Below are 12,268 nucleotides of genomic sequence, written 5' to 3' on the forward strand. Positions count from 1 at the left end.
GGCCGGGCCGGGAGCGGAGGGGCGGGGCCGGGACGCTCCTCGGGGGCGGGGCCGCGGCTGCGGCGGGGCGGGGCCGGGCGGGGCGGGGCGGGGCCGCGGGCACCCCCCGGGCACCCCCCGGGCACCCCCCGGGCACCCCCCGGCGGCCTCGGGCTGCGCCGTGCCCGCCGCGCTCAGCCTGGGCCCGGGCCCCGCGGGGGCAGGGGGCGGCCCAGGCAGGAGAGCTTCGCGCTGAGCTCGGCGGGGCGGGCGGCGGGCGCCCACGGGTCACGGCCGCTCTGCCGGGCCGCCAGGGGTGGGCGCTGCGTGCCCGGCCTGCGCCGTGCCCGCGGCCGTCCCGGGGTCTGCCGGTGCTGCTGAGGGACGCGGCCACCTGAGCGTCTGCAGCAAAGGTCCCTGTGGGGCTACCGGGGCGGCGGGGAGAGCTCGCCGTAAGGAAGGACAGGCAAGGCGTGACAGCGCTACCCGAGAAAACCCTGTCAGGATGTCCAGAGCGAAGTGTGCCCGGGTGCCAGCAGGTGCCCGTGCGCTGCACTCGTATCCCCGGTGAGCTGCATGGCCGACCGGCCAGTGTGTGCTTTATGAACATGAGCGTCGTTTGACACGGAGTTTTATTCTGTAACCTCCACACACGTCCCTTTCCTGTGCACATCTCTCGTCTGCTCGCTGACAAGACTGGTGTCTGTGTCTGAATGCCTTCAGTAAAGGACTGACAGAATTACCAGGATGGATGCATTTCCTTCAATATAAGATACGTTTAAAAAAAAAAAAAAAAAAAAACGAAACCGAAAAGAAACACCTCTGTCAGGTTTAATTTGCCAGTCTGCAGCCGCAGTCCACGGGCTAACATGGCCAGACCCAAGCAGTGTTCTGCTTCCCCAAGGCACACGGTGGGGCCCGGCCCCGTTACAGTCGCTGCTGTCAGAGCGGTCGTTGCTGTGAGGGACTTGGTCTGGACTCGGGGAAGCAGGTCACCACTTGGCCTCATCTTGCTGAAACCTCACTAAGTGATTACCCGAACCCCTTCTGACAAGTGTGACGTGCAAAGGGACTGCGGTACATTACAGCGTCAGGGCGCTGCCTGCGACAGCCCGGGTGTTTGGGCCCTGACCGCCGCCCACAGCGGGCGAGAGCCTGGGGGGCCCCGGGCGGGTCTGACCGCTCCGCGCCGCGGCCCTGCCCCAGCCCTGCCGGGGCTCCGGCCGGCAGGAGCCGCGCTCAGCGCACCCCGCCTGCCGCTGGGCCGGGCGCTTCGGCGGCAGCGGGGCCCAGCCGGGCGCCTCCCGAGCCCCGCCCGCCGAGCGCTCCGCCGCGGCGCCTTCCGGGCCGGCAGGAAGCGGCGGGCGGGGCCGGGCCGGGGCCGCGAGGGGCCATGGCGCGCAAGAAGCTGCAGCGGCCCATCGCCGCCATGGCCGAGAAGATCCGGCAGTACCGGGCGCTGAAGGAGCGGCCGCGGGACTCGCAGCGCTTCGCCCTGGACTACGAGAGCATGCGGCGGCCGCTGACGCAGAAGCGGCTGCCGGCGCTGGCCTGGCGGGACGCGCGCAGCGAGAGCCGGCTGCTGGCGCTGCTCTGCCGCCTGCCGCGCTTCGGCGTGGGCCGCACGGTCACCCGCAAGTCCTGGCTCTGGGCGCACGACGAGCCCTGCTACTGGGTCGTCGCCAAGGTCCGGGCGGATTACACGGCCGAGGTAACGGCGCCGGGCCGCCTGCGGGCGGGGGGGCTCCGGGCGGCAGCCCCCGAGGCCGGCCCCGCGCTGAGCGCCTCTCGCTTCCTTTGCAGAACATGGACCACGGCAGGGCCTGGGGGTACCTGACCTTCAGAGGTAGGGGCTCCCCGCTGTCCTGCGGGCTCTGGCAGCGCCGGGGAACCGAGCGTGTGGGGCTGGGGGAGCTGCAGGAAAGCCGCAGTTTGTTTGTGTTTTATTTTTCTCAAATTTATCGGTAACAAAAAAGTTTTCATTTTTTTAGTTTCAAATGTTGGGGTCTAGCCCTCGCGTTCCCATTCTAAGGAATGTTATAGGAAAGCCAGTGCACCTTGGGCATGGGGAAAGGTACCGCACTGACAAGGCACTAGGTGAGGTGCCAGACTGCTTTCAGGCTTCATAAGCGAGACACGGGATGAACGCGTGGGGACACCCCAGGTAAAATCATCAGTGAAACAGGAGCGCTGGCAAGTAAACTTACATTACCAGGATTTTAAAATAATACGTAGAGTTGTCCAATTTTTAAAGCGGCTTTAGAAACGTAACTTATTGGGAGTTTCTGAAACACTTGTCACCCGAAGCTTTTAAAGTTGTTGGTTATTTTTAACATGAAACTTCCCAGGGAGCCTTCATCACTGTAGAGATAAATCGCTTTCATTCTTACTCACGGTAAACAAAACAGAGAGAGGCAAAGTGATTTTTATATTACAAGTCATGACTTCTGGTCAGCACAGAACAATTTGCCTGATACCTTTTCACTTTGTTCGTGTTCTGATTTCCAAGGACAGAAGAGGGACCTCATAGTATAGGCTGAACATACTGTGTGATCTTTCCAAAGTTTCCTTTACTCTTGCCTCTTGTACCATCTGTGATACAGGAAAGTTGACGCTTGCTGTGTTTCGTGGAAGGAGTCTGTTGTTGAGAGCACTGACCACTGGTGTTCGTCATCTTTTCTCAGGCAAAACCGAAAAAGTAATGAAAGAGATCGACCAAGCCATGTACCATGACTGGCGTATGGTGCCCAAGCATGAGGAGGAGACCTTCAAGAAATTCACCCCAGTGCCAGAGGAAACCGTTCGGTACCTTCCATACCCACCTCTGCTCCGAGCCATGATCCTTGCTCAGTGGCAGAAAGAGGGAAGAGCAATCACAGAGGAGCCACTGATTGATCTGAAGAAGGCCGTGGCCTCTCACCTTCAGGAATCAAAGAAAAAAACTACAGGGACATCCGTGTAAAGTCTTGTTCTATCACCTGAGCTTCCCCCATGTTTTTGCTGCGTGTGAACAGCACATCACCTTAACGAAGACCCACTGCCCACTGTGGTATGGTGGATCCAGGTTTCGTATTTTTCTCCACAGGACTGTATGGTAACCTCATCTAAAAGGAAAGGTGCAGAAACACTCAGATTTTTTTCTTTTCCATAACTTCAGTTTCAGTCAGCAGAGGAAACCTTCTTGGTTCCCTGTATATTCTCTGAATTTGTAGCTCCTGTCACCCAGCTACAGTTCATTGAAGTACAGTTTCCCTTACAGCCTGAAAAAGTATATTTCTTTTTAAAGAACGTTTTTCAGGTAGTTTAAGTACCTTTGTAAATCACAGAAAAATAACTAAGAATATCACTTTGTTTCCCAGAGCTGTGTGTAAATGTATCTCTCTGATTAAATAAATGATTTCTTATTTCCACAGTACATTTCTAAGAAAACTTGATATTTTTTTCCAATGCCTGGAGGTCATCATGATTAGTTGAGGTACAAATGCAGAATCTTTAGTTTACCAAATACAAGAGGGGCATCAGACTCCTTTTACCCAGGGCGGAGTATCTGAGTTGCTTAAATATTATAGCAATGAACAATGTGGGAGGAACACAACTTTTTTTGGATACTGAGCTTTATTCCCAGTGATGACTGTCCTGAGATGAGAGAATCAGTTCTGGAGGTACAAGGTAGCTGGGATTGGCTTCAAACAGTAACAGCTAATAACAAACTAGCACATATTCCGGTCATGGTAAAAGTTGCAAAAATGCAACTCTTCAGTGCAGTGCTCAGAATTTCACTTTTTCTCACAGTGTTTGTGGCTTCTGCTGCAGTGTCAGGAGCTGTTAGGGTGCTGGGGAGTGGTTCTGTTCTGGGTGTGGTGAAGGTATCACAGAAGTTGCTCAGGTTAGGAACCCAGCTTCCTGCAGTAGGAGCTATTTGGCACTTTTGTCTGCTGCAGTAAATACTTGAGAGTTGCTGTTCTATTTGCAGCAGCATCCTAAAATCACCAAGGAATTTACTGAAAGCAAGTAAAAACTGGACTCTGTGCCCTTTCCAGTGTGTATGGAAGGCCGGGATAGCACAGAGTGATGTGTCCACAGCTACCAGAAGGGGGTTGTCAACAGCCAGGAGCAAATGGGTCAACATCAGCCACCTGCACTAGCATGGGGTTCCTCACCAAAGGCTTCTGAAACTTTAAGCTGCCATGGGATGAGGGTTTTCTCATGGGTTAAAAGCTGGTCCTATGGCAAGGCCCAAAAGCTGGGAAGAACTGAGCTCTCATTCCTCAGCCCATGGCAGGAGCTGTGAATGGTACATACTAGTGCTGGTTCCCTGGCTTTAGAAGCAAGGGGAGTGGAAAATTCAGTGGTGATAAATGCACAAATACTGTTACAGGCTGTGAGACCTCCAGCTGCAGCTTGCTGCGGATGGAGAACAGCTTGTTTGTTTTCTGTAGCCTCCTTAACCATGAATGCATTTGGGTACAGCGCGTGCAGCACAGCTCCCCTGTGGAGGAGGCTCCCGTCAGGCACTGCTGCTCAAGGCAGGGCTGGCTCCTGAGGTTAAAGGCCTCCAGCACAACTCCTGCTGGGGCTCCTCTGCCTTCAGGAGGGCAGAGCTTTCAGGTCCCGTGACAGTGGGATCATTGCAGGGGGTCCTCAGCTTCTCTGGGATTAACAGGTGTCTTGGGTGCTTTTGCCCCAGTGTTCCTCTGCCTGCTGCTCCTGCAGCTCTTCATGCCCCTGACTGCTTCCAGAATTTATGCTCAGCCTTGACAGCACTCCAGGACGGGGACAACAGCATGAAGATGTGTCATGGAGTAAAACCAAGAGAATATGCTTAAAACCAGGCTCTCTCTCTCTTGCTCTCTCTAGGGAACAGCTGCTGCTCCATGGGGGAGGAAGGAATAAACTCAAACATCATTTCCAGCTCCAGGCTGGGCTGGAGCCACTGCAGGGCAGAGCAGGGAAATCCTGGGACATGCAGTAGAGGGGACAGAGGAGCTGCCTTGCCTACCTGCTTAAAGCACGCAGCACCCTGGCAGCCCTTGTCAGGCAGGGCTCCTGCCCTCAGGGCCTTTTCCAAGAGCTTGTTTACTGCTTCCAACATGCTACAGATTCACTTGGGTCTTGTAAAGCTTTGGACTCTTCCACTGGTCTTCATAGGGATTGCAGGTGGGAGGCCTAAATAGGCCACCATGGGCAGAGCAGTTAGTTGCAAGGCAAGTGACCATGTTCCAAGTGCTCTGTTCTCAAGCTACTGCACCAAACTATTCGTGTCACTGATACTACAGTGTGCTACTGTTTACAGTTTCACACACATGCCCTAAGGATGCATAGGCAGTTAATGAGGAAGTAGATTCATGTAATTGTCTGGGAGGCCAGCAGCAAGGATCCTGCTTCATGCAGTTCACTCTACGGCCTGACAGGTGGTAATTGGCAGAGTCAGGATTCATAATCCTACTCACTAATTTTTACTACTTTTCTGTCACTTCTTATCTATTACTGCTACGCATATCCTTTGAATGAATTCAACTCTAAAAAATAAATACAAACTTGTATAAATGCTGCTGAGACTAAGAGGAGCAGACAAGTGTGGTAAACTTTCTGCAGTGTTGAATGTCACTAATGCCTACTGCACTTTGTGAACCACCACCCTGTACTGACAGGACATTGGTAACTTGAGCGCTGAAAGCTGAGACTTGCCATGTTAACCCTACTATCTCACCAGAAGGGGACTCCACAAGGGCTGCTGTAGATAGCCAGCAGCTGAACAGTCCTTTTCTACCTTTTATATCGGACTCTGGGAGAAGCAACACATTGCACTTGCCTCAAGGGCATGCGGCTTGGAGGATCAGCACCTCCTGCTCAAGTACAGTGAGTAATAAACATCTCATTTCTTGCTAATAAATTGCTAAATGGGGGAGCCCATTTAAATATCATGATGTTATTAAAGGCTGAGTAGAAGTCCCAGTGCCTTTATACGAACACGATATACAGGCACTTGCTGATGTTAACACATTTATTACATACAGAACAGATATGGTTTGTTGTTTGATAGCATAGGGGAAAAAGCATGGGAACGTATTCATACAGCGGTCTCTTTACAGAATGCCATCTTCTGACCAAACAGCGGAGTTTACAGGCCTTAAGACACTTCTTAAAATCCTTTTGTAACATACAAGATACTTTACATACATCACAGTGGAGATATGACAGGGAAGTGTGGTGAAGCCAGTCAGTTCTCACCTTGCTGCCCAGCAGCCACCAAATAACAGAAGCTGACAGTAGAAAATGGTTCTACTTAGCTGTAGCTACCCCTCTTACGCATGTGCTTCTCTTGGAGGAAGACATGCATCCAACTGGAAAGGAACCTGTTGCTGGAGACTCAAGACCAGTTTCCTTATGTTGCCAGGGATCAGTGGGTAACAGAAGACCGAGTCACTTTTACTGATAAAACCAAATACAGAACAAACAGGTAAGAACATTGCAATTCTCTATTTTCATGTTGGAGGTTCAACAGAGCTAATAAACTGGACTTACTATGCCTTGTTTTTACCTTAAATTAGGCCAAATTATGAATTTTTCTGGGCCCTAATTAACTGTTAGATGTCTGTGGAATCTGCTAGCTAAATGTCTATCTTCTTGTTAACTTTAATGCATTCTGCGCCGTGACCCAAAGAACTTGTCCTAGCAGAAAACATTTGGGGAAAGCGAACAAGAAGTCTAGCATGGTCAGCAGTACCCCAGTGAGATGTTCCTGGTGAAACGTTCCCATTCTGCATGCGGGTGTCTGTTCCAAGAATCCCTTAGCCAAAGGCAAGGCAGAGATTCCAGTGTGTTGATGGCTGGAGGATGTTATCCAGCTGGTTTCCTGCCTCTGTGAGGAGTGGTGCAGGTCCATGCATCACGAGCAGTGCTCACAGGCAGTGCAGGCACCGCTGTGGCCCTGTGCTTTGGTACTTGAGGTCTCTGTTCTCTGGATGTGTCCTCTTAGTTCCTTGTGGAGAGGAACTGTGTGCCCCTGCCTTTTCTGATCTGTGGATTCAAAAAGCATTTCAGTGCTGCTGAATCAGGACAGATGTTACATGTTAGAGCTTCCCCAGTGAATACTGTATCCCTGCAGCACACAAATAGCTGTAGACCACAAGCCTTGGGAGCAGCCTGGGTCATGGCAACAAGCGCAGGACACACCTGGGACATATTCCCCAGAGATGGAGGCGAACATCCCTGTGAGACCGAGAGTGCTGCACAGCTCAGAAAAATCAAGACGACCACCAGGATCTTCTCAATTCATCGCTAACAACATGCCCTTTGGAGGCAGGTCTGTCTCCACTGTCAGAAAGGAAGGACAAACCTCCACATCTGGAGCTGCCATGCTCTGAATACGGAGCTTAAAACTGCTCTCCCTGACCCCGATTTTTGCTGCTTCTCCTATAAGCAGGACACACACTTACAATCCCACAGCACAGCTTACACAAGGAGGGCAGTCAAAATTTCTCTTGGGGTTGTCATTCTTTTCAGGAGTCAGAAATGTACAGCTTTTCAAGCTACTTAATAAAAAGGTCAGTCAGTGCTTGTGATGTAAAAGATGCTGGGAGATCTGGCCTCATTTCTCTTTTCCATGTGACCTCAGGTGAGAGACAGCCTGTACACCTGGACTGCATCTACACACTTCCCGAACCTGACAGTCACCGTGTGAAAACAGCCACCCCCTTCCAGCAGGATGCCTGCAGTTCCTAGGATGGGACACATCCTCATGAGTCAAGGTAACCTCACCGTGTTAATGCAGAATCCACAGTACACCAACGTTATCTGCCCTACAGAGTTTAAAAGCCAACGAATGCTATATAGAGACAAATTTATCCTAAACCTTTCAGGCTCAAAAAGAATGAACTCAAGAGTTCTTTTTTGCCTGGCATTTCTAGAAAAGGGAGTTAAAAGTATTGCTGACTTCTCTGCTCTCAAATAACAAGGTTCCAGTACCTCTTTGTTACCATAGCTTCCAAAGGCCCCATGGCCTCCACAATCAAACACTTGCCACCCATCGGAGGCTACCACACAATTCTCTCTGGACACATACAGTCACCCAGCGCACTACTGCTACGACGACAGCAGCAGAAGAGGAGGGAGACTTTGCATCCGCTCGTATGGAGGATGTGTTCCCCACAGTAATGGCCCTGCCACCTTTTCCAGCCAACAAGCAGAAGTGCTCCTTTCTATTGAAGGCTCCTTGGACCTGGCAGCTGTCAGTCTGGGGGATATTATTCTGTGCTTAAGTGTACTCTGTGCATAGTGGATAAGGTGAAAAGTCCACTGGTGAACTAGAAAGGATTTCTTCTAGTGTTGTAGGAGTTGTGATTTACCACCACTGCTTTGGCGGGGGACACCAGGGTGACATACTACTTCTCATGCAGGTGGGAGCAAGGCAACCTGCTGGACAACCACAGCCACCACCAGTCCATCTCCCCAGCCCCAGGCAAAGTCTTTGCACAGCTCTGGCTCCAGGCTTCACTTTATCAATGCGCTGCCATTTCTCTTCCTTGTAGACGCCAGCTCCAGAGCAGAACAATAACCCAACCACGCAGAAAGCGCACAGGCCCAAGATGAAAGCTGCAAGTTCAGAGGTTAGAAGGGGGTGACAGTCCGAGGCAGGAGCCGCTGCAGTTGTCTGGGGTCGGTTTCCAGCAGTAGGTATAATGCAGACGTTCTGTATGTACATCTTGGCATTCAGGTGGGAGGAGGGACACTTACGTTGGTAGGAAAGGAGAAATTCTCACTCAGGGATATATGATACCTGCCACACAATAATGTGGCTCCTTTCTGCCTTAGAAAGTACTGGCTTCACCTGGGTGGCATCTCCTGCGTTCTCTTCTGTCTCATCATCTTCTCCATCCCCTGAAGAGAGAAAGCAGAGTAAGAAAGGCAGGACACAAAATCCCAAGTTATGCTGCCCTGGAATTCTTCAGAAGAGGTGAGTATCACTGCTACAGTCTCTGCAGCCTGATGACAGGCAGCATGAGTGCAGACCTTCCTGTATGCATATAGAACATCTATAACAACAAGGTGTTTTTCTGAAGCAGGCCCATATGAATGGAACAAACTATCTGTAGCAGTAGGGTAAACTGCCCTTCTGTTTGGGGAAGCCAATGTTTATGACACAGTGCCACAGACCAGCATAGGTGACCACAGTGAGACAGCAACGTTTGGAGCCTGTGGCACAGATGGTTTTATTTTTTTCATTCATGCTGACTGCATGGCACTACAAGCTCAGGCAGGGGCAGGGTCTGGCAGCCTTGTGCTGTGCAAGGAAAATGCTTGCTATCTGCTCCCACTGCAGAAGGTAGGAGAAAAACAGCCTTGCTTTCCAGATGTCTCTCCCCACAGCAGCGATCCTTCTCTCTGTGATCATAGCCCCGCACCCCTTCCTGTTCCAGATGTCTCCCACTGCAGGCACTCACCGATCCGGAAATCGATGTACCCTTCTCCTCCACTCAGCACTAGGACATTCTTCAGCTTCTGCCCCTCGGTCTCTGTGGTTGCTGTGCTGGGGTTCTCTGAAGGGCTGTCCAACACACTCCCATTCAAGGTTGCGAGGACGTTCCCTGGGTCAGGACAGAGGTACCGTTAGTGCCTCTGCTCAACCCTCATGTATTTAACACACACAGATACAATTGCACAGGACAACTCCTTCTGCTGGTGAACTCTGGGAGACACTGCAGTTTAAACAACTAATGTCTGAGCCACAGTGACATCTGTGTGGCACTGATTGTGCTAAGAAATCGCACAGATAAGCTTTTGCTGCAGATCAGCTCAAGCTCCTGCCATAGAATGAACAGCAGGCACAAGGCCCTCCTGAGGAAGGGCAGTGCTCATCCTTACCAGGCACAGAGACAAAGAACTTGACAGCATCACGGTGACCATGGAAACAGAGTTGTGCCTGAGCCATGGAGCAGTAGGGAATAAAACTGCTGGCAGATTTGTCGCTGTTGTCATCGCCATACACGTGGATGACCCCACCAGAGCGGCTGCCCTCTCCAGAAGTGGGTGATGTCTTGTTGGCTGGGGACAGGGAGAAGGAACATCGTTAATGATAGTTTTGGTCCCATTTACAGAAGGGGCTCAGTGAAAGAGAAAACTCATGAGCCATGAAGGAAAACCTTAAAGTTCAAGTCTCTTTAAAGGTCTCATAGAATAGAATAGTTCAGGTGGAAGGGACTTTCAAAGATCATCAAGTCCAACTGCCTAACCACTTCAGGGCTAACCAAAAGTTAAACCATATTAATGAGGTCATTATCGCAATGCCTCTTGAGCACTGACAGCCATGGAACCTTAGGAAGCCTGTTCCAGTGTTTCACCACCCTTACAGTACAGGGGAGGTTCACGTCCAATGTGAACCTCCCCTGGCACAGCTCTGTGCTGTTCTTGCATGTCCTATCCTCAGTTACAGGGCACAGAGACCAGCACCTCACTTTGCACTTCCCCTCCTCAGGAAGCTGCAGAGACAAAGGAGGTCACCTCCTGGCCTCCTTTTCTCCAGGCTAGACAACTCAGGTGTCCTCAGCCTCTCCTCATAGGGGAGGCCTTCCAGCCCTTTTACCAGCTTTGTTCTCCTCTGGACACTCTCTAGGACCTTAACACCCTTTTTGTATCATGGAGCCCACCCAAACTGCACAAGATACTCAAGGTGGGGTTACACCAACACTAAACTTAAGGAAGGGACCTTAAAGATCATCTAGTTACAACCCCTCTGCCATGGGCAGGGACACCTCCCTCCAGACCAGGTTGCCCAAAGCCCCATCCAGCTTGGCCTTGAGCAGGGATGGGGCATCCACAGCTTCTCTGGGAAACCTGTTCCACTGCCTATGAGTACAGAATTTCTAAACCTACCCTCTTTTAGTTTAAAGCCAGTACCCCTTGCCCTATCATTACAATCCCTGACAGAGTCCCTCCCCAGCTTTCCTGTAGCCCCCTTTAGGCACTGGAAAGCCACTATAAAGTCTCCCTGGGGCCTTCTCTTCTCCAGGCTGAACAACCCTAACTCCCACAGCCTGTCTTCATAGGAGAGGTGCTTCAGCCCTGTGATCATCTTTGTGGCCCTCCTCTTGCCTCATTCTAATACTTTCACGGTTTTCAAGTCAAGTCCTTTGCTCATGCCAAGCTCTGAGCACACAGGCTGCTGAAAGCAGCCTCGGTGTCTGGCTGCAGGCCTCTCAGCCCAGTCAAGGTCACAGCAGCAGAGTACGAGCCTTCCTTTGTCCTTGAGTTAGCTCTTAAACAGAACATCAGCTACTCAAGCAATGAACATCAGAAAGATAGATGTTCACCACCCACAGCTTCCAAGGATTTCAAAGTCAGCTCAGAGGCCTGCACCTTGCAGGTCTGAGCTCTCAGGATGCGGATGTTTCCACTCACCAAGGAACAGAGAACAGTGCTCAGAGGTCAGGACAGGAGATGCTTTCCTTCTGCAGGTACCCATATTAGTAAACCAAAAACAGTACTAAAATCATAAGGCTTCACTTTCTCTATTTCCAGGCAGAACTGAATTGCTTAGTTAATCATCTTTAGCTCTCTGTGTTGGCTTGGGCTGAATTTCAGCTGGTAAGTGGCTCAGGAACAAAGGAGATTTTTACCTAGCAGGTTCATGATAGGATGCTGAGGTAAATACAAATATTTGGACAGAAGAATGAGAATCAATGTGTGCAGGGACAAGAATATCCCTAAGATGAAAGCTCTCTGCACATCTCTGTGGTTTGGTTTACTGTAAGCATCTACAACTGGCTCAGCTCCTCTGACTGAGGGACAGGGCTGGTACTCGTGCTTCAAGCTTCAAGCTCAATATCTGGCTTCTCACAGTGACCAATACCAGATGCTTTAAAAGGAAGAGAGACATGCTGATAATGTTTCTGGACAGCCACAGGAACATCCTACAATGGGAAAAAATCCTCTTTTCTGACTGTGGAAAGGCTGAAGTATGAATCTGAATGGCGAACTCAGACCCTGCCTTAACTGGCACAAAACCAAACAATCTTCAGTATTTATCCAAGTCTCTCTTGTTAAAAGTCTTGGTTGATTATCTGCAGCTGTCAGGTGCCACAGCACCTACTACCACTGGCCTGGAAACTGATTAAGAGAAGCATCCTTGGAAAACAAAGGATGACCATGGAAGACCTTGGAAGAACATTCTACTCCTGCTTCTTGGAGCTGACTGACTGAATCTTTACAATCTCCATCTCAGACCTGACCTACCAGAACAAGGGAACTGATTCTGATCAGAGGAAAGTACCTTTGACACACAAAAAAGGAG

The 12,268-nt window shown here is 50.9% G+C and overlaps 2 protein-coding genes across 25 annotated transcripts in view; one reads left to right on the plus strand and one right to left on the minus strand.

Annotated features, from left to right (window-relative positions):
• The first annotated feature begins 1,352 nt into the window (after window positions 1–1,352).
• On the plus strand, window positions 1,353–3,394 carry MRPS34 (mitochondrial ribosomal protein S34). The gene is made up of 3 exons (XM_032197565.1): window positions 1,353–1,690; window positions 1,783–1,825; window positions 2,664–3,394. The coding sequence occupies exons 1-3, from the start codon at window positions 1,373–1,375 to the stop codon at window positions 2,939–2,941; spliced, it is 639 nt and encodes a 212-aa protein (XP_032053456.1). The 5' UTR covers window positions 1,353–1,372; the 3' UTR covers window positions 2,942–3,394.
• Window positions 3,395–5,965: 2,571 nt separating this feature from the next.
• Window positions 5,966–12,268, minus strand: part of MAPK8IP3 (mitogen-activated protein kinase 8 interacting protein 3) — a 69,049-nt gene continuing 62,746 nt past the window's right edge. For all 24 annotated transcript variants that reach the window (XM_032197666.1, XM_032197662.1, XM_032197664.1 and 21 more), the window contains 3 exons: window positions 9,844–10,023; window positions 9,423–9,566; window positions 5,966–8,859 (listed from right to left, as the gene is read on the minus strand). In XM_032197666.1, coding sequence (XP_032053557.1) covers window positions 8,738–8,859; window positions 9,423–9,566; window positions 9,844–10,023 — 446 coding nt within the window. In that variant the 3' untranslated portion in view covers window positions 5,966–8,737. The remainder of the gene's footprint in view (window positions 8,860–9,422; window positions 9,567–9,843; window positions 10,024–12,268) is intronic.

This window comes from Aythya fuligula, chromosome 15 (genome assembly GCF_009819795.1).
Source record: "Aythya fuligula isolate bAytFul2 chromosome 15, bAytFul2.pri, whole genome shotgun sequence".
In the NCBI taxonomy this organism is placed as follows: Eukaryota; Metazoa; Chordata; class Aves; order Anseriformes; family Anatidae; genus Aythya; species Aythya fuligula.

Coding starts and splice junctions, on each gene's coding strand:
- MRPS34 (XM_032197565.1), top strand. CDS start 1,373: ATGGCGCGCAAGAAGCTGCAGCGGCCCATCGCCGCCATGGCCGAGAAG. Junction 1,691..1,782: donor GGGCGGATTACACGGCCGAG/GTAACGGCGCCG, acceptor CTTCCTTTGCAG/AACATGGACCACGGCAGGGC. Junction 1,826..2,663: donor GGGGTACCTGACCTTCAGAG/GTAGGGGCTCCC, acceptor ATCTTTTCTCAG/GCAAAACCGAAAAAGTAATG.